The sequence below is a fragment of the Natator depressus genome, chromosome 3 (assembly GCF_965152275.1).
Source record: "Natator depressus isolate rNatDep1 chromosome 3, rNatDep2.hap1, whole genome shotgun sequence".
Lineage (NCBI taxonomy): Eukaryota > Metazoa > Chordata > Testudines > Cheloniidae > Natator > Natator depressus.
The window spans coordinates 2,405,150-2,430,098 of NC_134236.1; the positions used below are offsets into that span (position 1 = coordinate 2,405,150).

Consider the following 24,949-nt stretch of genomic DNA (forward strand, 5'->3'; position numbering starts at 1 on the left):
GCTCCCTCTTCCTGGCAAAGGAGACAAAGAGGTCTAGGACCACCCAGCCTAAGAGGAATCTGGGTGGCGAAAGCACAGAGCCCATGTGGGGTTCTGATCCCACCAAACTTATGGCTTCCACACCTGGAGGAACCTGTGACTGCAGCAGGACGCCACCCAGGGTCCACGAAAGGGCACTACTAGAGACAAGCCACCAAAGGAACTTGGATTAGAGGGGCCATGCCCTGAAGGGGAAACAGTAGGAAGTAGCCTAGTGCAGCAGATGTGGACTCCCCGCTGGGAGGTCCCCTACTCAGGGGTTAACTTACACAGGGCCCTGGGCTGGGACCAGGTGGAATGGAAGGGCCTGGATCCCCCTACTCCCCTGCCTTCAGGACTGAGGCACCTCGACCACAGAAGCAGGGGGCAGGAAATCAAGTACTCCAACCACTAGGCCGACTAGTCCTCCAAGCTCCCTCTTACACCATCACTGAAGGTTTTTCAGAATAGGTTGGAGAAACATCTGTCCAGGGATGGTCTAGGTTGACTTGGTCCTGCCTCACTGCAGGGGGCTGGACTTGATAAGCTCTCAAGATTCCTTCCTGCCCTATGATTCTAGGATTAAAAGCTCAGTAAATTCTGAACTAAAGTTTAAACTTTAAAGAAACCCAAAATAGTTTGAAAATATGGAAATATAAGATCAAACACCTTTATTCCCACAATGATGCCAGCCTCCCTTCTTTGTTCCTGTCATATTTTGTAAGGTTTGCTAAACAGGGAGAGAGATCAAGAATTTGTTTTAAAAGGTGTGACACAAACATGCCCATACATACCCAGGCACGTATATTACCCATGTCTGACCATCTTTTCAATATTTCACCTAAGGCTGTTGTTTGTGATCTTTGCCAAAAGCTAAGAAATAGCTGATTGTCATGGTTATTGAGTGATATTTGTATAGGAAACAATTTTAGAGTTATGTAACATTTTTTTATATTGGGTTTCAAAACTGTTAAAGTGAAACTTGTCACCTGATTTGGGGCGGGTCTCAGGGCTCACTCAATCAACATTGAGAACAATTAACATCCATTGATCCAGCCTCTGATTAGGGGACCTAAAAGACTCTGATTAGGGGATCTAAAAGACTCTGATTAGGGGACCTCTTGGGTAAGAGGCATTAGTCTGTAACTGTATAAGAGATGACAGAAGAACGCAAGTTGTGATCCATTACAGAGGAGGCATTCTGCGAGCAGGGGCATCTCTCGTAAAAGATGGATCCCAGCTTTCTGGAGCGGACAAGTGCTGTAGCAGCTAACAATTGGATAGGAAAAAGTATAAGCTATAGAGTGTCTTTTAGGTTTTTCTTTTACTTGTAACCTTATGTTTCCAAACCCTTAAGCTTGCTTTTATTTTAATCTCGATCTTAAGATCGGTTAAATAAACTTCCATTCGGTTTTACCATCGACTTGTCCAAAAGCCTTGTGCACAGGAGAGTGTTGTACTGAGGTGAAACCAGAGAACTGAGGTGCACTGCTTCCACAGAGACAGCACACTGGTGTACACTGCAGGTGTCCAGAAGATAAGGGACTGGGCACTTGAGTGTAACAAAGTGGAGTGTATAATTTGCTAGGCTGCAGAGGGAAAGAGCAGAGCTTGTGGACTATTTGTGTTGCCAGCAGTCAGTGGCTGGGGAGAGTCTCCCCAGGTGGCACAGATAGGTCTTCCTCCCACTGTAAGCAGCTGGTAGTGATTCACTCTGGACACCTCAGGTAACCCTGAAAAGTGTCCAAAAGGGCTTTAAGAAGTCTGTATCCTATAGCCCACGTTATCAGGCCATACACGGATACTTTGTTAATCTACTGTATGATCCAGTGTCTATTGAAGATAATGGCAAAGCTTCCGGTTACTTCATTTGTACAGTAGGATCAAGCCTTTAATGAATGAAACTTTATGAAGGATAACTGTCAAATAAGTTTCAGGTTTTTGGAGTTTTGTTTCACTTTCTTTGAACAAAATATTGCTTTTTAAATACAAATTGAGTATCTTCTGTAGCCAGTAGATGGCATGCATTACCAGAAAGATTAAATTAACATAAGATTCATTCCAGTAGCATGACTGCTGGATAAGTAAGAAAAATGTAGCTAATTTTCCAAAACGTAACAATTAAATACGAAGTTTGTGTGACTAATGGTGGAAATAGAAAATTTAAAATAATGGTTAAATTTACTTGAAAGTACTTACATCTTAGTTTGTCTTGTATTTTCCCACCACACATGGTTGCTAACATAGCTTTAACTGAAAACACTGTCAACTTCCCATGGCCCTCACTGCAAAATAAAATACATGATAAATCATTACTTTATGGAAGGATAAGAACAAAAATATTTCAGGGTCAGAAGAAAAGTTCATTCATGCCTTCCCTAAGTGCTATGCTTTATAAAACTATTTAACAGTGAACATAATGCAAAAAATGATAGTAACATTTAGCTTTGTCAATAAATTAGAACAGCTAACAGGTAGCCAATGACAAATCACGTTCTCTTGCAGAATTATGGGCATTCTATGGATGAAGAGAGGCTTGCATTTGTTTTACCTGTCCACAGCTACCTACTACATGGTGGAACCTGATTATTATGAGTCATTCCCTTCTATTTAGAATAAGCCCGTTTAATTATGTTTCTTGCTTTTACTGCTGCCCTTTCTCGGGAATTCCAACTCTTTATGAACACTGCCTGACACTCAGAGAAAGAAGTGGTATTCTAACAAAACAGGTTAGGTTACAAGATATTCTGAACATTCTGAGAAGAACAGGAACAAACATGGATGCTTGTTATTCTAATTAAAGGCACCTAGACTGCTGCACTATCAGGAACAGATGGCACTATCAGGCAACCATTTCCTAATGTCAGCATGAGAAAAAAATTGTACTAATTCCTTATAAAAACAATGGAAAGATTTTATTCAGCACAAAGTGGTATGCAAAAACAACTATTCTCATAAAAAAATCACAAAACACTTTACAAGGAGGTGAAACACAAACAACATATAGTAACAGAGGATTATAGAGGCTATAAAGAACAGTGATCTCAGGATAAAGCCATTTTAATGCTCAGTACGCAGTTAATTTAGTCGGAGTTGAACATAAATAAGGAATACTGAGAGCATGTACATGAGAGTGTATAAGCAATACATAAATTCTGAGCACTATAATCCTAAATAAAAAGACTGACTGAATTATCTATATCGTACTGTGTGCTATGGATAATACTTTACAGATTTCTTACAGCAACTCTGAAAAGGTAAGATAGTATACAAGTGGAAGAGGAAACTTGGATCCTCTTCAACAAATTCCTTCTGGAGAGGAGACTCCACCTCTTCTAGAAATAAGATTTCAGAAGGATTTCAGAAGAGGAATGGGGGATTGGAGGCAGTCATTCTGGATGACATGCAGGACCCCATTATCAGATGTTCTGTTCCCAAGATGGTAGGAAATAGACCAAATGATCTCTAAAGGGAGAAAACTAAATGTATTTGGTTCTGTACTCCCAGCAGACCCACCAAAACAGAGGCTGGAAGGCTGAAGATTGTGGCTGCCTCCAGAAAAACATTTCAGTTATCTGGTTTTATTTCTGTATGGTCTCTTAGCAGCTTGTTTTAGAGGCTGCCTATGAAACTGGTATTTCGTCTATGCAAAGGAAGATAGAAAACATTATCTTGGTACTCAAAACCTCAAAAAGAGAACCTCCTCTTGGGCAGGGAGGTTGCGTCAGCCATACAGCTCTCACAGCTGACCTTGCCTCCTTAGTGTGCTGTAAGGTCTTATCCATTTTATTGCTGAACGTTCTTTCTTCCTCAAAAGGAAGATCACAAATTTTGAACTAGGCAAACACAGAAAGACTAGATGAGTTCAACCATGAATGTCTGTAAAGAGGCTATAAATCTTGCCACTGCATCAAAAATGTCATATGCTACCTTCAGAGGCTGAAGGCAAGTTTTTTCCCCTTGGGTAATGTCCTTAGCCAGCTTCTGCTGGATATATGGCAATTGGTCAAGAAAAGGAAGGAGCTACATAGCTTGCCACCTCAATACCCAGAGTTGACTTTTCTGCCAAAGGCGTCCAATCTTCTGACTTCCCTGTCTGGAGGGGCAGAGAATGAAGTTCTCAGAGACTTTGCTATGATAACCAGTGCATTTGTAGGAGGGTGAACAACAGAACTGAACCTGGGGGACCTGGTATAAAACAATCATCCATCTTTTGCCTTTACAAGCATGGTGGTAAGGGATGCTAAATGTCCCCCTTTGGATAAAGGGCATTACCTTCCTTTTTTCTCTGGACTGTAGGATGTTGAAGATGCCTTCGCTTTACTGCTGGGACAAATGTGAGCCGCAGCAGTAGGGCTCCAGCCACCACATTGTAGAACTGTTTTGAAGTCAACTCTGGCAAGAGATCAACAGACCATGTTACCTGGGGAGATCATGTCTGTGTCCCAGGATCATCCTGTGGAGCTGTGACCTAATCTCTGTGCTCAGAGTGCACGTGAGAGATGTTAGCCAGAGATGTTGATGGTAGCGGGACTTCTGACTGGAGTTGGTGGCATTACTGTAGGGAGCGTACCCACTGAACACTTGGGAGAAGAGGGATAATTGCAAGGGGAGATGATCTTTGTGTGTGCCTATGAACAGGTTCTCCACAGAAAGTCCACATCGGATCACAACGGACGTCTCCCCAAGGAAGCCTACAGTGCCCTTTTATATCTTCTTCCCACTTGCTGGAAAGCTCTTTTGCTGTGACCTGGGTCAAATAGTTCCCATTGTCTAGTGCTGTCTCTGTACACAGTTCCTGGGGTAATCCTGGTGCTTGTGTGCATTTCCTCAATGAGCCACTAACATTGTTTGGCCTTTTTACTGTTGTACCTGAAAGGCTGCTTGTGGGTGTTTTCAACCTCACAACATGTTTCAGTAACACCTACATAGCCCAACTTCATAACTTCACATACGATAATAGCACGTACAATCCGACGAGATATTACTGTCGAGCAGATCAAGACTTTTGGAATGATACCTCACAAGGCATACTGTGTGTAGAACTTATTCTAATTATATGACAGTGGTGAATAACAAGGTGCCAGGGTGTCACATGATGCTGTTACTGTTGCAGCCTGAATAGTGGAACCCTAGCTAGCAGTGCAAACTAAGCTAGTTTAAGGCCCTCCTCACTAGGTTAGCCAGCCTGCTTGCGAAGATGCTCTTCCCTCTCTTCGTTAGGTGGAGCCTATCTCTGCCTAGCACTCCTCCTTCTTGGAACACCATCCCATGGCCAAAGAGTCCAAAGCCTTCTCTCCAACACCACCTGCATAGCCATTCGTTGACTTCCACGATTCGACAGTCTCTCCCCAGGCCTTTTCCTTCCACGGGGAGGATGGAAGAGACCACCACTTGCACCTCAAACAACCTTTATCCTACAGCTGTTAAAGTAGGCACTGCTAGCTACAGGTGTTATCCAGTAGTCATAAAGTAGGTTCAATAAGGATAAGTGCAGGGTCCTACACTTAGGATGGAAGAATCCAATGCACCGCTACAGACTAGGGACCGAATGGCTAGGCAGCAGTTCTGCGGAAAAGGACCTAGGGGTGACAGTGGACGAGAAGCTGGATATGAGTCAGCAGTGTGCCCTTGTTGCCAAGAAGGCCAATGGCATTTTGGGATGTATAAGTAGGGGCATAGCGAGCAGATCGAGGGACGTGATCGTTCCCCTCTATTCGACACTGGTGAGGCCTCATCTGGAGTACTGTGTCCAGTTTTGGGCTCCACACTACAAGAAGGATGTGGATAAACTGGAGAGAGTCCAGCGAAGGGCAACAAAAATGATTAGGGGTCTAGAGCACATGACTTATGAGGAGAGGCTGAGGGAGCTGGGATTGTTTAGTCTGCAGAAGAGAAGAATGAGGGGGGATTTGATAGCTGCTTTCAACTACCTGAAAGGGGGTTCCAAAGAGGATGGCTCTAGACTGTTCTCAATGGTAGCAGATGACAGAACGAGGAGTAATGGTCTCAAGTTGCAATGGGGGAGGTTTAGATTGGATATTAGGAAAAGCTTTTGCACTAAGAGGGTGATGAAACACTGGAATGTGTTACCTAGGGAGGTGGTAGAATCTCCTTCCTTAGAGGTTTTTAAGGTCAGGCTTGACAAAGCCCTGGCTGGGATGATTTAACTGGGAATTGGTCCTGCTTCGAGCAGGGGGTTGGACTAGATGACCTTCTGGGGTCCCTTCCAACCCTGATATTCTATGATTCTAGGCAACACACCTGTAGGATAACACACCTAGAAATACCACAGGAACAAAGACTGAACTGAGGGAAGTGATGCTCCCAGGCTAAAGGGATTTCTAGCCTGTGTATGAAAACCTGGGAAACCCAAGCTGCAAAGCAAAGGCAGCTTAAGAATCTGCCATCCTGTTTATCACTCAGGGTGAGAATTTGCTAATTCATAACCTATCTATCTAGTACGTTAAGCTCAGTTTGCATTTTTGTTTAGTTACTAGGTAATCTGCTTTGATCTGTTTGCTATCACTTATAATAACTTAAAATCTATCTTTTTGTAGTTAATAAACTTATTTTATGTTTTAATCCAAACCAGTGTATGTTTGACTAAGGTGCCTGCAGAAAATCTCTGCTTGGTTACCACAAGTGTGCATGGTCCTCTTCACTTTGAGGGAGAGGTGGACCGGGTATTAAACACATATACTGGCCATATTTGACCAGGGCAGGACAGTATTGCTCTGGGGTCCTAGGCTGGGAGGCTGGTGGTTAGAGAGCCTACATGTAACTGCAGCTGGGTGTGTCCCTACCTGTGTGAATGCTGGTGAAAGTGCAAGCTTGGAAGGCTTTGTAGCTTGTCACAGCAGCACAGTGTGAGAGGGAGCGCAGGCTGGTAGGTCAGACGGCTTAGTGGTACCCCAGTTCCTGGGGGAACCCGTCACACATCCATTAGTGGGAATGTGCAGAGGACACCCGAAGAAGAACCAGCCCCTCCTCTGAGTCTCCTAAGTTCAATGGACACTGTAGTAGGGTGTCAGGGAGAAGGTACTGGAAAGTAAAAATACAGTACCATCGGGGTCAACTGGAACAGACACCATGCAGTCCTGGGATTGGTGACGCTTCTTTTTGTGGTGCTTTCCGAGAAGCCTTTTGAATAGCCCTCTCTTCTCTTTGTGCTTTAAACAGCACAGGAAGCACTGAAATGGGGAAGGCCTGTGGGTCTGGGGGACTCAACACGGGCAGGCAAGATACGAATGGTCTCAGAAGGAGCTTTTTATGATTTGTTCTTGACACCATAACATCAGAACTGGTGTCTGGGAGCATGGGGCAATTGTCCTGGCACTATGTCTAGAGGTCTTGGCTGGCATTGAGGATGAAGTGCTGGCACTGGAATCTTGAACCTTGGACAGCTTCTAATTTGAGGAGAGCTTTTGCACTGACCAGAGACAGGCAAAATAGTAGCCCCAGGCAATCTTTGATGCCATGGATGTCTCAACAAAAAGAATAAGCCCAAAGATCCGCTCTTTCCACACTATCAGGATGCAGAGCCTTCTCAGATCCCACCTTAACAGGTGGTGTCAAAGTCAACTTATGCAACTCTGAAGTAGTGTGTCTTGGAGCCAGGCATGGCACAAAGCCCCAGCCTGGAACGTTAACTGATGATCTCTGCTGGATCAGGAAGTAAAGGCAGCCAAGCAGACATCAGATCTGACCACAGGGGCAGAATGGTCCACCTCTGCCAGGCAGAACACACATCAGGAGACAGCATTCAAATTGAGAAGGATCCTGAGACAGGAGCTGCACCATTTAAATATCTTCTTTGAATCCTCAAGGGTTGGCATCAATCCCAGAACGGAGGTGCACACTCAGAAAGGGGAAACATTGCTCTGAACTATTTATAGCTAGGAAATTATCTAAGAAAGCTAAAATACCAAGCTATGTACAAGAGAAAAAGTGTCTTAGTTGTCTGGCTTGGTCAGACATGGACACAGTTCTGAGGTTCCTTATATCCTCAGTCCTAAGCAGCCAGAAGGAAGTGAGGAGGGTTGGGGCTCCCACGTCCGTTAAATAGCCTTGAGCTCTGATCGTTCAGTGCCATAAGGTAGCACACAGCTTTGTAGAAGGGTCCAAAACACTGACACAGGCTCTTGAGATCCCATTAGTGGGAACATGAGGAAGCGCTAGATATGCTGTCATAGGAATCTTTCACATGCTTAGCTCCATTATGGTTGGGCTTTAAGAAATTCTTTGACCTTGGAAATTGAAAAACTGGCTAAGGGAATGAGTCCCCTGATAAAATGTTGGGGTTTACTGGTTTACTTCAAAAGCAGGCTGTTCAGATTGGCTTAAGGCCACTTGTGTTTCACTCGGATACCAGGAAGAGTTTTGAAACTGGAGTTTTATTGAATTTAGAAATAAATAAAACAAACCAACCAAAAACCAAACAAATAAGACACCCCTGGTTGCACAAGCCCCATTGCTGCTCAGTCCTTCCAGAACACACACAACTCTGCTGCTGCAACCAGAGCTGTTCCCTTTGCCCCTTTCAGCAGACCTTCAATCCTTAAAGGGACAAGACACAGGTAAACTCATAGATTCCAAGGCCAGAAGGGAAAAATGTGATCATCTGGTCTGGCCTCCAGTATAGCACAGGCCACAGAACTTCCCCAAAATAATTCCTAGACCAAATTCTTAGAAAAACATCTAATCTTCTTTTAAAAATTGTCAGTGATGGGGAATCCACCATGGCCCTTGGTAAAATGTCCCAATGGTTAATTGCACTCACTGGTCAAGAATTTACGCTTTATTTCCAGTCCGAATTTGTCTAGCTTTAACTTCCAGCCATTGGATACTGCTATGCCTATGCTAGATTGAAGAGCCCATTATTTGTTTCCCATACAGATACTGATAGACTGCAATTAAATCACCCCTTAACTTTCTCTTTGTCAAGCTAAAAGGAATGCCGCCAATTGGAAGGCATGAGATGCACTGTCCTAGGGTTGGGGGTTCCACGACCACCGCTCCCTAGAGAAGGAGGCGGGTGGTGGTGGTCGGGGAACTCTCTCCTCAGGGGTACTGAGTCATCTATCTGCCGCCCCGACCGGGAAAACCGAGAAGTCTGCTGCTTGCCAGGAGCTAGGATTTACGATGTGACGGAGAGACTGCCGAGACTCATCAAGCCCTCGGATCACTACCCCCTCCTGCTTCTCTATGAGGCATGTTTTCTAACCCTTTAATCATTCTTGAGGCTCTTTTCTGAACCCTCTCCAATTTATCAACACCCTTGAATTGTGGGCAGCAGAACTGGATACAACATTTTAGCAGTGATTTCGCCAGTGCAAAATATAGAGGTAAAATAGCCTCTCTACTCCTACTCAAGATTCCCGTTTATTAATCCCACAATTTTATTAGCTCTTTTGGCCACAGACTCACACTGGGACCACAATGTCTAACCCTGACATTCCCGTATGAGTGCTATAGCCCTCCCTCGTAAATGTAATATCATTCCAACACTTCCATTAAAAAAACAAAACATATAATCCATCCATTTGACTTATTAGCAGTAATCCACACGTTCCACAAGCTCACAACTGTTATTCCCAATTGACAGTTTAGGCCTCTCCTGTGTCATGAGTTCTGTACTAATGGTGAAAGTTTCTGCATCGCTCTTCAGTTTATTTCACAAAGCAGAAAGTTTCTGCAGCAATTTTAGTTCCACTATCCAACTAAATAATCAGTTCTGAACACCCTAAATCCCCAAAGATATTCATACCTTATGAATAAGGATACAATTTTGTCACAGAGTTCACGGATTCTGTGACTTCTTTGGTTTCAGCCCTGGTCAGAGCGGTGGGGCTGGAGCAGCGACTGGGGACGGGGCTGGAGCAGCCCCTCCCCCCCGGGGACTGAAGCAGTGGGCAGGGGCTGGAGCAGCAGTGGTCAGTCCCCGCCACAGAAGCAGCTGTGGGCCTGGAGTAGCGGTTAGTCCCCACTTCACTGTCCCTGTTATTTTTAATAAAACTCAGGAACAGGTTACAGGCCTTTGTGAATTTTTGTTTACTGCCCATGTCCTGTCTGTGACTTTTACTAAAAAATACCATGACAAAATCTTAACTACTTATGAAATAATATTTCCTATGTGATCAGTGGTTTAACCATATAGCTCCAAGTGACAGTGCATATGTCAAGCTATTCAGAAAATGTATTAAATTAACATAATTACAAACTATCCAGTACTATAAAACACTTGATATAGAGCAATATCCATACCATAGGTCAATATCACTTCTTTTATCAATATTACATCAGTCTTGTATAGAAAACAGGATAAGGTACAGGAATAGGCACTTGGTAGGGCATGTGACAAACATGAAGACAACCCCTGGTGTATTCACCAGTCCAACTGTTGGATTTAGATACTGACAAGTAGGTGTCCCTAAACTTTCATGTGTCAGTGTCTGAGGGCCTCTTATCCCTCTAGTCAGACGACCTTGAATGTCAGTGGATTGTTCTGGTGATCTGCCCTCTTGTGCACTACTGGTTTCAGGTTCCTTGGCATAATCTGGCATTCATGTCTTTCAGTGCTTGGTGCAAATATTACATCAGTTTGATCAGCAGTTTCCAAGTTTACAGGATTAACATCATCCTTATTTCCCAATCATAGATTAAATGTTTCTGCTTCTGGATTCAGACTATCTGTGCCATGGGCAATATCTGGTACCATTATGTAATGTTGTTCATCTTCACTCTCCGTATCAGAATCACTGGAGTCCAAGTTCCAGTCCCCATTTTGATCTCTTATTGCACTAGTTTGCCTAGGTCTCTGGGTCATCTATTGTGGTGGTCTAAAGGGTAGTGTAATCTCCAATGGTAAGAAGTCACAGGGAAGAAAAAGATTTTGGAGAACTCTACCACGTCCTTCTCCATCTTCTGCTTTTACTTCATAGACTGGACTACCCCTTTTCCTTTGAAATACTACATGAATATTACTTTCCCAGCAGGATCTTAATTTGCCTGGTCCCCATCTCTCTGAAAGATTCAGGACAAGTATTCTGTCACCTGGCAATAGGGCAGCACATTGTACTTTCTGATCATAGTGATTCTTAACATGAGCAGCAGACTTTTTTTAGAACATTATGATGCCATTTTATAAGCTTCTGTCAAGCTTCTGAAATGTTGTCCCCACCTCTCAATGTAATCTTTAAAGTCCCCAGGTCAGAGTTTATAGATAGATCAAATGTGAGGTCAATGGGCAAATGTGGTCATCTTCTATATAATAAATTCAAGGGTGTAGCCTCATTTCATGTACAGTTATAGGCATAGATTGCCTTCTTAAAGGAGTTCTTACAGTGGGACTTTTATTTTTCTGGCAAGGTTTTCAACATAGCCAGCAGAGGTCAGTTCAGCCTTTCTACTTGTCCATTGCACTGTGGGTGGTGTGGGGTTGTGAGAGATGTTTCACTTTTACAGTAGTGCTGTAACTTTCTGAATACATTATGTTCCAACTCTGCTCCTTGGTCATGATGGATGAGATGGGCAGTGTTATGGGAGAGGGCAAGAGCAAAAAAGAAAGGATGGGAAAGGAAGGAATAGCTAGGGGGGCAAACAATATGAAAGACTATAGATGACATTCTGAAAAAATGTGGAGCTGCTAATTAACAGTTGGAACTCTGCAGCTGTCATTCAGAGATCCCACAGAGAAAACCTTCTGCCTAAAAAGAAGGATAACAAGTCTAATGAACAAGATCCACCCCTGTTGCAACAAGACTGCTAGGAAGGGATGTGGACATATGTTTAAGGGTCCAAACCAAACCAAAAAGAAAATGCTGCACTCTGAAGACACAACTGTGGTCCTTCTATCAGTCAGAAGATGAGGTGTTAGCCCCTTCCTTGGCAAACTCTAGGTGGGATCAAGACTTAGTATCAAAACATGTGTTATATTAACATGGTTTTATGCACCAAATTTAATCAGGAAACTGCATGTACATAAATTTGAGACTCTCCTATCATGCGATTTTACAGCAAAATCATGTTACCATTAGGTTAATGTTATTTTCTATTTTAATTAGCATTTCACAAAAAGGCTTGGCTACAATATGTCCCAGGAACCAAACGTGGCCAGCTAAGAGCCCTCATGCACAACACTGTTGCCCTTTATCTTTAATCCTAATATGTGGCCTGTAGAGACATACAGGTCCCAGCAGGCAGCGATTCATCTTGCTCAAGAACAAAATTTTAAAGATTGATCATTGCTTGCCATGATGTATAAATTTCCGCAGATACCACTACATTACAGATGTGCAATCTGCTCCACTTTATAAAATTTAGGTGCAGCCCTTAAGCAGGGTGTGCCCAAATAAATGAACTAGTTTTAAAAAAAGGAATGCATCTGGAAGAGTTACTAACCTGTCATATGCTGCTATCATAAAGTTGAGGAGAAGGCTGATGGATTGCTCCACACTGATCTGGTGAGTCGAAGGAAGGCGTTTATTTAGCTGGTAGTAGATGGATGAAATGATTGTTTCCAGTCGAGAAACACTGATCTCTGTGTTGTGATCCAATGTATTAAGGCCATTGTCTCGGAAGGCTTCAATCATATTCCAGATATCAACAAGATGAACTAAAAGTACAGAAAGAAATTAACTGTTATTTTTTGTAACATTCAGTTTTACTCTCTTAGACACACCACTTTTGGAAAACATGTTAATTTTTGGTATTTTAAAAAAGCAGAATCCATCCTCAGAATTCAGAAACGGGGGAAGAGGGCATCCTATTAAAATCACCAAAGTGGAGGATAAATTATATTCCTCACAATGTGTTTAGTCACAAAAATCTCACAAGAAAACCTTTCAATTGTCAAAATCAGGCTATAGTGAACATTTAGTCTAATCATGTTCTATTAGTTCTTTAAGAGCTGTTAAACAGTATATATTCCTGGAATAAAAAAATTAAGGCTGCAAAGTGAAGCACTAAAAGTCAGGAAGTGTTTTAATTTAATTTTTTTCTCATTCTAAACCATATCTGTGCTTCGTTGTGGTCATGCTTTATAGCAAAGTCTAATTACTGGGACATATTTTAGATCATGCAGGCAACCTTTGCTTTGACATTTCCAAACCTGAATGCTTTTCTTAGAGTTTTCAGGGAAAACAAAGAAACTCCATCATATGCAGCTATTTCATAGACACCAATAGAGTATTCTATGCTGCAAAATATGTGGCACTCCAAGAGGCAAAGGTTCCTATGGACCGTTGCTTCATTTGAGCTTGCACCCAACTCACTGAGTACACATTTTTGATCATTGAATGATATGGCTTTGCAGTGTCTTGTCCGTCTCTTTCCACAGTAGCCTTCTAAAAGTATGGAGCAAGGCAGGGTTCCCTTTATAAACATCACTTCAACCATTCTACTTCCTTGATCTTGTCATTATGACAGGTATGTTCAGCAGTGGTGCCTAATCCATTATTGTTAGTGTCATATTTGTAATGTTATGCTCAAAGAGGAAGGGAGGTCCAGTGGTTAGGACACTAGCCAGGGACTTAGAAGATCTTGGTTCAATTCCCTACTTTGCCACAGTTTTCCTGTGTGACCTTATAAGTCACTTAGTCTCTCCATGCCTCAGTTGCCATCTGAAAAACAGGAATAACCACACTTCCTATTTCTCAGGGGTGCCTCGTGGAAAAATACATTAAAGACTGTAAGGTGCTCATAGTATGGCCAGACAAGTACCTTAAGTAAATTGAAGCTTTGGTGGAACTGGAAGCCTAACACACCAAGCCACTACCCTCATAGGGCACTTCATCTTTTCCATTTGCCCTGTGGAGAGTAATCTCTTAGGGTTATCTTTGGTTTTTCCTCTGCAATACTGAGCACATTTTTGGTACTAAACAAATAAGTACCAGATCAGCTTCTGAATAAAAACAGATACACACACAGTCTTCTACCCATGTATGTACAAGGCTGTTCCTCATTTCAATATTTCCATTTGTACCTTTGGACGCATGCCTAGTATAAATGAATTTGAACATTCTGAAGAGCTGGGCTTGTGTTGCTGACAAAACAGCAGCAGCAGCAGCAACAGCACACGTAGTGTATTAGGAACTCCCATAATAAACCAGGTTCCCCCACTCTTACCCCTGGACGCACACATCGCCCCATCATCCCATCTCCCCAAGTTTGGGGGTGCCATGTAAGGCAAGAGAGTACCTACCAGTTTGCACTCCCCTTGACCACTCAAAGGACCCAGCAGGCTGCAGCCAGCTAATATAATTAGCCCTGTAGCAGAAAAAAGCATTCCAACCAACTCAGGGTATTTCTATATTGGATATTCTGACAGATAAAAATAAATTGATCACTGAACTAGAAGTTGATGGTTGCCTAGGTTCCAATGAGCACGATCAAATTTCATTTTTTGGGCGCGCGCGCGCACACACACACACAATATAGTCCTGGAACAGTAACTAAAGCCTTAGTTCACATTGAGTTGACACATATTGGTAGACCATACTAGTAGTATGCACATGGGACGACTGTGCCTTCCTTCAATTTGCATTATTACGTTCAGATGTCGGGGGCTTGGTGTGTCCTAAATACTTGGCATTCTGGGAGGGGATCCCATGGTCCTTTGCTTCACAATTGTGCTGTGTGCATTAGAGGCTTTTTGCTGCACATTATGGGATGTGCAGGGGAAGCCAGTGGAATTCTGGGACTTAGGGTCAAAATTAAAAATTTCCATGATTCCAGTCTCTCTGTCCCATGCTTCCTCTTTCTGGGTGGGCTAGCACCATTTTTGAATTCCTGTCGGCCAGCGTGGACCCAACAATGATCTGCGCCATTGTGCTAGCAGCCACGAATACGCAGAAGCTATCTGGGCTTCTTGAGTTCCTGAAGCCAGGTGGCCTCAGTTTTGGACTTTGCACTCTGTACCACCAAGCAGATAATGTGGCTGCAGCAGCAGCTTCTCCAGTAGCAGAGGAAGGAGGAGGAGGAGGACATCGAGCAACTGCTGCTACAGGAACTATTCCTGGAGCAGCATCACCACATTGTGCATTGCCATTTCTGGGCTCAGGAAACCAGTGCTGATTAGTGGGAAAGGACCATTCTGCAAAACTGGGATGACCAGCAGTGGCAAAAGAATTTCAAAATGGCGAAGGCAAACTTTTTTGAGATCTGTGCTGCCCTAGCCCTGCAGTACTGTCAGGGATGCTTACTGCTTTTACTTTTAGTCTCAGGCCTGAAGATGTGCAGCTGTGAGTGCAGCTGTTATCCAGGTGGGAGTGGGGAATGAATTATGAACACTGCAGCACCTTCAATGTGTGGCCTTGAATATAGCTTATAAGAACACTGTGGCATGGCATGGCATGGCTTGGCTTGACTGGATTGCATATACCAAATAAGTACTTGGGTGGCGTTTCTTATTTCATCTTGCATCCGTGTTTTATATTTTTATAAAAAGCTATGGCTTATGGAAAAGGTACGGTTTTTCTGTGTACTATGCATTACCAAATCATTTTGAATGAATTTTTAAAGTTTTTTACTATTAAACAATTTATTGTGTAACAAACAGAAATGAACCTTTAATTAAAACAATGAAATACTGCTTTAAAGTGACATTGTGCGGTGGAGGGGAAAACACAAGAATGGGTATGCTCCAGTTCACAGGCAAGCGTACGTCTTGCCTCCGCCTCTTCTTGTTCTGCTTTTTCGGGGTCATGTGCTGGGCTCTAAGTATCATGCCTAAAAGAGCTGGGTTCCCAGGTAAAACTGTTCTCACTGCCTCAAGTTTCAGCTGGAGTGGGGAATGGTATCTGGGAGAACGGCTGTTTAGGGGCTGTGGGGAACATATGCCTGTGTTCCCAGTACCCTGTATTGTCCAGGGATTGCAGAACATGGCTGGGTCCTGGCTGAGGACACTCAATTGTCTGTGTGACTTCTACGAGCATGCAATGCAGCTGAGCATTCTGATTCTGGATTGCCTCCAAGAGCTGCTGCCGCATGTATATCCTTCTCTACTGTGTCTTTTGCCATGGCAACTCTGTCTCTGGCCACTGCAAAACTTTCTCTGATATTTCCCTATCTTTTCCTCTCAGACCTCCAGCTTGCTGCTGTTTTCAATTTGGGAGTTCTGGGAACATTTCATCCGCAGTTTTCTGTTTCTTCCCCTTCAAGTTAGCCAGCCACTCAGCCATTCATAAAGGTCCCATCCTTGGAGGTCTGGCCACTGCAGGTGCCATAGATCCCAGAGGATTGCAGAAGGGAAAACATAGTACCTAACTTGAAAAAGGGGAACAAGGAGGATCCAGGGAATTATAGACCAGTCAGCCTAACTGCAATACCTGGAAAGGTACTAGAACAAATTATTAAATAATCAATATGTAAGCACATAGAGATTAATAGGGTGATAAGTAGTAGCCAACATGCAGAGAAAAATACACCAGGTTTTGTACTGATTGTTTGAAGCCTTAACTGTTTGTCTTTCTCAAACCCTGTGAAAAGCCAGTCAGAGTTGTACAGATATACCATTCCTAAGGTAAATTTATTTTTCTGTACAAATGTGTGTTACAGGGCATATATATATATATTTCAGCAGGAAGCTGTAGTCTTAATACCTTTATGGGCATGCAGTACTAATGTCTACCTTATGTAAACTGAGAATACGAACCATTTTTTTCTCCTGTAACTTCATCTCAAACTATTGAATTTCACATACCTGAATTTTTCTTCATTTGAATATGCTGTGGGAACAGAGTAGAGGGCAGGTGGGGTAGAGGTTGTGGCTGTGCCATGCTGCCATTCTGACCAGGATAGATGCAGGGAGGGGGGGAAAAAAACAGGTTGATGGTACATGCCCTCTATGGCATGGGCTAGTAAACAGTCTATGGTCAGGGCTTTAGCATGAAACAAAAGCCACCTGCCGGGTGCAGCCACCATTTTGAAATACAGACATGTATGTGGACTTAATGTTTGTTCATTGGATGTAATCAACACCAAGTGGCCTTTGAATTAATAAAGGAGTGCATGTAAGGAAACTAAGTCATGATAAATGTCAATAAAACTAATAGGAAAATAATTTCCAACAGAGGTAAAAACTGTTTCCAGGACCCCTTTATATAGCCTTTTTTTTGGCCTTTTTTTTTTTTTGAAGTATTAGGTTGTTCGTTGACTGTTTTTCCCTTAGGAAACAGTGTAATGTCTTATTTTTTTGTTGTATGACTTCTAGAATGATGAACATAGATCTGGAATTTTCTAAGTTCTTGAAGAAGAAGTGAAAAATAAATCCTCAAAGCATTTTTCTCTTAAGCATTTTCAATTCTGTCTACATTGGCGTGCATACTCAGTCACTAGACACGTACATACTCATGCATGCTCTCCATACTTATGCCAAGTGTTCACATATGCTGTGCTGGACACAAATATAATGCTAGCTACATGCGTTTACTCACATCCACACTGCCACTGTTACACAACATTAGTATTACCATTACAGGGGTGGTATCCCAGGGCACAGTGCAGATAGGGAGACACTCTAGAAACTGCTTTGCTCTGTGTTCCAGGTACTGTCCCTCACCTTCACAAATCTGTCAACTGCAGTTCCTCATTACATCTCCCCTCACTGTTAATCCCTTCCAAGGTGGATGGAAGACAGAGCAATGGTATAATGATGTGCTTCTGCTCCCGCTTCTTATTGCGGGATAAACAGTTATGCAGTGGAGTAGGTGTTTGGCAAGATGATAGGTGGAATTTGGGCAGAAATTTGACATATCAAAGACTGCTGACCTTGTTGCTAAATGACAAGTAATTTAGCTCATATGGTATAGATATGGTGAATGCCAGTATTGCCACAGTATATCCTGGAGTGGACCGTCACTTCTGGTGCAGGAGAACAAATAAGTGTTGTAGGATCACATCATTTTGGAAACTTGGGATGACCAGCAGTGGCTTTAGAATGAGGAACTTCTGAATGATAAAACAGACCTTTATAGAGCCATGTTAGGAACTTGCACCAAACCTCCAGCCCCAGAACACTTAGGTTGCGTGTTCTGCTGCACCGAGAACTAATAATTTCTCTACGCACAGAGCACTAACTGCACTTCCCCATCATGTGCATATATCCTTGTGACTTCAGATATTTCTGAACAGAGGAAGAGGGGGATGCAGACAGAAAAGTGTTTATAGTATAATAGCATCAGATGGTTACACCATTGCAATTCATGTGCTGTGAATTGTGGGGCCCAATCCAAAACCTAAAAATATCTTATGTTCATCACACTTAGGACATCAGTCAAGGAAACGATAACACTTGGTGGGATTCAGGGACTCCTGCAAGCTCATCTTTCCCCTCCTGGATGCTCAAGGGTGTCCCCCGGCAAAAGGGTTTTGGGTAACAGTGGAGGGCATTTGTCCCAGGAATCTTGCAGGCTCCATGGTCTCCTTCTAGTCACTTGGGGGTTAGGTCCTCTGGCTCAGCTGTACCCTGGGCAGCAGCTGGAGAAGGAGGTGGAAGCGGTTGTGCAGAGGCAATGGCAGCAAGCAGACCCCGAACTCAGTCGACTACCAGTTCTATAAGCCTCTCCAACAGGGAATGCTCCCTTTCCCTATGGCTTGCCTTCTGCTCATGAACCAGTTCACCAGTGTGTCTTCCTACTGGGGAGACTAATCCTCTCATGCCCTGAGGAACTCAGAGTGCTCCTTGGTTCCTCCTGTCCATCCCTCTGAGTAGCTCTTCCAGGGTCCTTCTCCGTCTGCCTCTGCTGTCTCTGGGGTGCTGCGCCTGCCCTCCTGACAGAATGGATTCCCTCTCAGGAGACGAAGGTCCTGCCAATTCAAAGACAAGGGTAGCATTTTTTTTTCCTTTGGAAGAAGCTGAGAAATCCCTATCACATAAAATAACTTTGCTGTAGAAGGCCACACTTACGATACTTTTAATCATTCCATGAATGCAACTATTAGACTATCCTTGGTTCTCACACAAGTCTTGCATACCAGGAGGAAGGAGCAGAGGTAAGAATGGTAAGAAAAATGTTCTAATGTTTTTAAAAAAATTAAAATTGTCATAATGTCTCAAAGCAGGGGAAGGGGCAGTTCTGTTCAGGGGCTATGTTATCAGTATGCAAATTATTCTTTAAAGGTTGGTGACCATTTGAAGAACATACCGTTTTCAAGGTACCAAAATAGAAAACAGATGGCTTTGCAGTCCTGTGGGGAAGATCTGGCAATCTATGCAGAAGATTTTTCTGCTAATGGTCAACCCTCTACATATTGCTGAATGGATGGGTTTGGGTAGCTCTGAAGGTGGACCAAGAAGATTTGCAACACTGCCACTGAACCTCAAGACCTAGCTGGTGTTTCTGCTATGCCAAAAATGTGGTGAAATATACTTACAGGACTAAGAGGCAATTCAACTGGAAATTGACTATATTCTCAGCTAACATATGGAGTTTCCTTGTAAAGGGAAATGTAAACAACAAATAGCACCAACCACACCCCCGGCATCACCAGAAAATCCTGCCCCTGTGCCTGTCTAACAACAGTGAAATGGAGGAAAAGAAAGATACTGTAACTGTATTTCCTTCCCTGAAGTTTCAGATCAGCGCCCTCACTTCTCCACTGCAACTGCCAGTCTGGATCCTTCTCCCACCTCCATTCCCCACAGCTTGCGCAGCATGGCTCAGAGTGGGGCGAGGCAAGACAACAGGGATCAGGACAGGAAAAATTCTGCAATCTTCCAAGGGAGAAAAGACTGCTGTGACTAACTTCTCCTCAAAGTATTCCCTTCCCCTTCCACTGCCCACCCCTCCACCTCAAATCTTCTCCCCATTCCACATGGCTCAGTTTTGTAAGAGGACGATAAGATTGGGGTTGGGTGATAAAAGTAGAGAAACAATGTAATCTTCCAAAGGATGTTTTCTACAATTTTTACAATTGTCCTGTACTCAACCAGGAACGTGGTAAATCTACCTGCTCCCTTTCCCCGGTTCACACAGCCCCAGGATCATTGCTGCCTGACTGCTCGCCAAGAAAAGTACACACACAGGGCACAGTGATTTTTCTCTAATAATCTGTTTTTTAGACACAGCATCAGCCAAATGCATAATAGTGACTCCTAACCCCCAAGTGACCCATCAGAAATCAATATAAATAATTGATTTATAGCAGTGTCTTGCTCGGGGACATTTCTGAGTTGAGCAGAGCAAGGATTGGGCATAAAATCAACAATGTAACACCAGAGCAAGAGCAGATATTGACAGGGAAGTGGGGGTCCACTGTAACTTACCAGCCTCAGGTTCTGCTTCCTGCCACAGCTCGGGGTCCTCCTCAGATTTGTCAGAGCGGCAGGGAAGCGAAGAGGGATTCCTCAACCAGCTTGTCTAGGTAAAGGTGCAAAAAAACCACATGCGCCTCATCCTTTGGGGTCTTCTGGGAAATCCTCCATAGTTCCTGCTGCCTGCTCATCCTGGCCCTCATCAGCATCCCATTGGACAATGACATACTGACAAAATGTACAAATGCTTTTATACCAATGCTAGAAGTCTAAATATTAAGATGGGTGAACTAAAGTGTCTGGCATTAAATGAGGATATTGATATAACAGGCATCATGGAAACGTGGTGGAATGAAGATAATCAATGGAATGTGGTAATACCGGGTATAAATATATACAGGAATGACAAAATAGGTCATACTGGTGGGGAAGTGGCACTACATATGAAAGAAAGCAGAGTCAAATAAAGTAAAAATCTTAAATGAATCAAACTGTTGCATGGCATCTCTATATAGACATACCATGTTTGAACAATAACAGTTTAGCAGTAGGGATATATGACTGACCCCCTGATCAGGATGGTGATAGTGACTGTGAAATACTCAGGGAGATTAAAGAGGCTACAAAAAACAGAAAACCTAATAATAATAATAATGGGGGATTTCAACTATCCCCATACTGACTGGGAACATGTCACTTCAGGAAGGGATGCAGACATAAAATTTCTAGACACATTAAATGACTGCTTTTTGGGGCAGCTTGTCCTGGAACACAAAAGGGGAGAGGCAAGTTTTGATTTAGTCCTAAGTGGAGCACACAATCTGGTCCAAGAAGTGACTATAGCTGAATCACTCAATAAAAGTGACCATAATGTAATTAAATTTAACATCCTTGTGGGGGGAAAATGCCAAAGAAACTCACCATAGTACCACAGAACTTCACAAAGTGAAACTACACAGAAATGTGGAAGCCAGTTAAACAGATATTAAAAAGAACAGTCAGAAGGGTGAAATGCCTGCAAACTGCATGGAGACTATTTAAAAACGCCATAATAGAGATCACACTAAATGTATACCCAATTAAAAAAAACTCCAAGAGGACCAAAAAATGCCACCATAGCTAAACACCAAAGTAAAAGAGGTGTTTAGAAGCAGAGAGTCATCCCTTAAAAATTGAAAGTCAAATCCTAGTGAGTAAAATAGAAGGGAAGATAAACTCTGACAAGTCAAGTGTGAAAGCATAAGTAGGAAGGCCAGACAAGAATGTGAAGAACTACCACCTAAGGACACAAACAGCAAAATTTATTTAAGCATATCAGAAGCAGGAAGCCTGCCAAACAGCCAGTAGGGCCACTGGACCATGGAAGTACTAAAAGAGCACTGATGGAAGACAGTGCTGTTGCGGAGAAGCTAAATTAACGCTTTGCACCTGTCTTCACTGCAGAGGATATGGGGAAGAACTCCATACCAAGCCATTCTTTTTAGGTGACAAATTTGAGGAACTGTCCCAGATTGAGGTGTCAACAGAGGATGTTTTGGAACAAACTGAAAAATTAACCAGTAATAAGTCACCAGGACCAGACAGTATTCACCCAAGAGTTTGGAAGGAACTCAGATATGAAATTGCAGAACTATTAACTCTGGTATGTAATCTATCACTTAAATCAGCCTCTGTACCAGATGACTGGAGGATAGCTAATATAATGCAGATATTTTAAAAAAGGTCCAGAGGCGATTGTGGCAATTACAGGCCAGTAAACATAACTTCTGTTCCAGGCAAACTGGTTGAAATTATAGTAAAGAACAGAATTATCAGACACACAAATAAACATGACATTGGTGAAGAGCAAACGTGGCTTTTGTACAAGGAAATCATGCCTCACCAATTTATTAGAATTCTTTGAGGAGGTGGACAAAGGTGCTCTAGTGCACTTGGACTTTCAGAAAGCCTTTGACAAGGTCCCCCACCAAAGGCTCTTAAAAAAAGTAAGCAGTCATGGGATAAGAGGGAAGGTTCTCTCATGGACAAGTAACTGGTTAAAAGACAGAAAACAAAGAATAGGAGTAAATGGTCAGTTTTCAGAATGTAGAGCGGTAATTAGCAGGGTCCCCATGGATCTGTACTGGGACCTATGCTGTTCAATACAGGTCTGGAAAAAGGGGTAAAGTGAGGCTGCAGAAGTTTGCAGACAATATAAAATTACTCAAGATAGTTAAGGCCAAGGCAGGCTGCAAAGAGTTACAAAGGGATCTCTCAAAACAAAAAGGAAGATAAAATTCGATGTTGATAAGTGCAAAATAACACACATTGGAAAAAAAAATCCCAGCTATACATACAAAGTGATGGAATCTAAATTAGCTGTTACCAATCAAGAAAGATCTTGGGGTCATCATGGATAGTTCTCTGAACACATCTGCTCAGTGTGCAGCGGCAGTCAAAAAAGCTAATAGAACGTTGGGAACCATTAGGAAAGGGCTAGACAATAAGACAGAAAATATCATAATGCCATTATATAAACCCACACCTTGAATACTGCGTGCAGTTCTGGTCACCCCACAAAAAAGATACATTAGAAATGGAAAAAATACAAAAAAAAGGACAACCAAGACAATTAGGGGTATGGACCCCTTTCCATATGAGGAGAGATCAAAAAGACTGGGACTGTTCACCTTAGAAAAGGCGACTAAGGGGGAAAGATATGAGAGAGGTCTCTAAAATTATGAATGTGTGGAGAAAGTGAATACAGAAGTCTTCTTTAACTCCTTCAAATAACACACAAACCAGGGGTCACCAAATGAAATTAACAGGCAGCAGGTTTTAAACAAATGTAAGGAAGTACTTCTTCACACAGTGCAGTCCAGCTGTGGATCTCGTTGCCAGGGGATGTTGTGAAGGCCAAAAGTATAGCCCCGTTCAAAAAAAGAATTAGATAAGTTCATGGAAGATAGGTCCATTGATGGCTATTAGTCAAGATGGCCAGGGACGCAATCCCATACTCCAGGTATCCCTAAACCTCCAGCTGACAGAAGCTGGGACTGGACGACAGTGGATGGATCATTTGATAAATTGCCCTCTTCTGTTCATTCTCTGAAGCATCTGGCAGTGGGCACTATCGGAAGATAGAACATCGGGCTAAATGGACCATTGGTCTGACCACTATGGCCTTTCCTATGTTCTTATGACTGTTCTAGTCTTTTGCCCTCCTGTACAGGAGCCTGAAGCGCTTGATGCCCCCCTGGAATGGGCCGGAGTAAGCTCAATGTCCACCTGATCCAGCTTCTGTGAAATTTCCTGAAGTACATGTTCCTTCTGCTTTGGCACAGTTGTGGAGGACGTTGTGCTCCAATCACATGTGTGGACACTAGAGCCTAGTCTACACAGATTTTGAACCAGTATAACTATTTCAATTAGGGAGTGCTGTATTTAGTAATCATAATAACTGTACTGGTACAACCCCTATTGTACAGGAATTTTACAACTTTTATACCAGTATAGAGCACCTTTATACTGATGTAATTGTTTCCACAATAGGATGGTTATAATGTTTTGACCAGACTAATATAGTTGAGTGTATATTGCGTTTTAGTCAAGTCGTACATCAATTTAAAGTAACATGCACAGATGAAATTGCACTGCCTTACCTAAATTGGTGCAATATCGTATATTTAGTTATACTGGTGCAACTTTCAGTTTAGACCAGGCACTAGTTTCACAAGATTTTTACTTCCTTGGTATTTGCACTGTCATAATCTTAACAGTTTTTCAATTTGTCAGCATTCCAAGGTAGACAAAACCTGAATTTCTAATGTAAAAAACAAAAATAAGACTTCCAAAAAGAAGTTTCAGCCTTCTTTATACTCCAAATGTGTCATTTATTGCTTAATACTTATTTCCCTTTTTAGAAAAAAGAAAAGGAGTACTTGTGGCACCTTAGAGACTAACCAATTTATTTGAGCATAAGCTTTCGTGAGCTACCTGGATTTGTGCTGGAAATGGCCCAACTTGATCCTCATACACATTGTAAGGAGAGTGATCACTTTAGATAAGCTATTACCAGCAGGAGAGTGGGGTGGGAGGAGGTATTGTTTCATGGTCTCTGTGTATATAATGTCTTCTGCAGTTTCCACAGTATGCATCCGATGAAGTGAGCTGTAGCTCACGAAAGCTTATGCTCAAATAAATTGGTTAGTCTCTAAGGTGCCACAAGTCCTCCTTTTCCTTTTGCGAATACAGACTAACACGGCTGTTACTCTGAAACCTTCCCTTTTTAGCTCAACCTTAAATAAGTCACATGAGAAATTCTTAAAACAAAATGGCGTTGCATATTTTGATATTCTTAGAGCCTCTTACCACATTGTGAAAAGCTCAAAATGACTCTTGAATTTGCATCTTCCACATGACAGTCTGATTTCTGTGTTGAGTCACTGATCAGGCCAAGTTAAAGACACTTAATTGTATATTGTTAAGTAAGGCTGTCAATCCATGCCTTTGGTTCTTTTGACCCTGTCGATGTAATCCCACATGACGGTTGACCTTTCCTTTTTTTTTTCCTCCTATCATCCATTGTCTGCTTCCCAAGATAAGTCACGCTCTATTTTGGTTGGACTGAAACAAATACTGGTTTACATTTTTCAGAATTTATGCTTGTAAATGGGTATTTTTCTGTCAATATTTTTT

The 24,949-nt window shown here is 42.6% G+C and overlaps 1 protein-coding gene across 13 annotated transcripts in view; it reads right to left on the bottom strand.

Moving 5' to 3' along the window:
- Positions 1 to 24,949, bottom strand: part of DTNB (dystrobrevin beta) — a 383,895-nt gene that overhangs the window by 303,489 nt on the left and 55,457 nt on the right. For 12 of the 13 annotated variants that reach the window (XM_074947300.1, XM_074947299.1, XM_074947308.1 and 9 more), the window contains 2 exons: positions 12,421 to 12,634; positions 2,218 to 2,303 (listed from right to left, as the gene is read on the bottom strand). In XM_074947300.1, the coding sequence (XP_074803401.1) occupies positions 2,218 to 2,303; positions 12,421 to 12,634 (300 nt within the window). Of the gene's footprint in view, positions 1 to 2,217; positions 2,304 to 12,420; positions 12,635 to 17,578; positions 18,084 to 24,949 lie in introns of those variants that run through there. The other variant, XM_074947307.1, reaches the window with a different exon arrangement.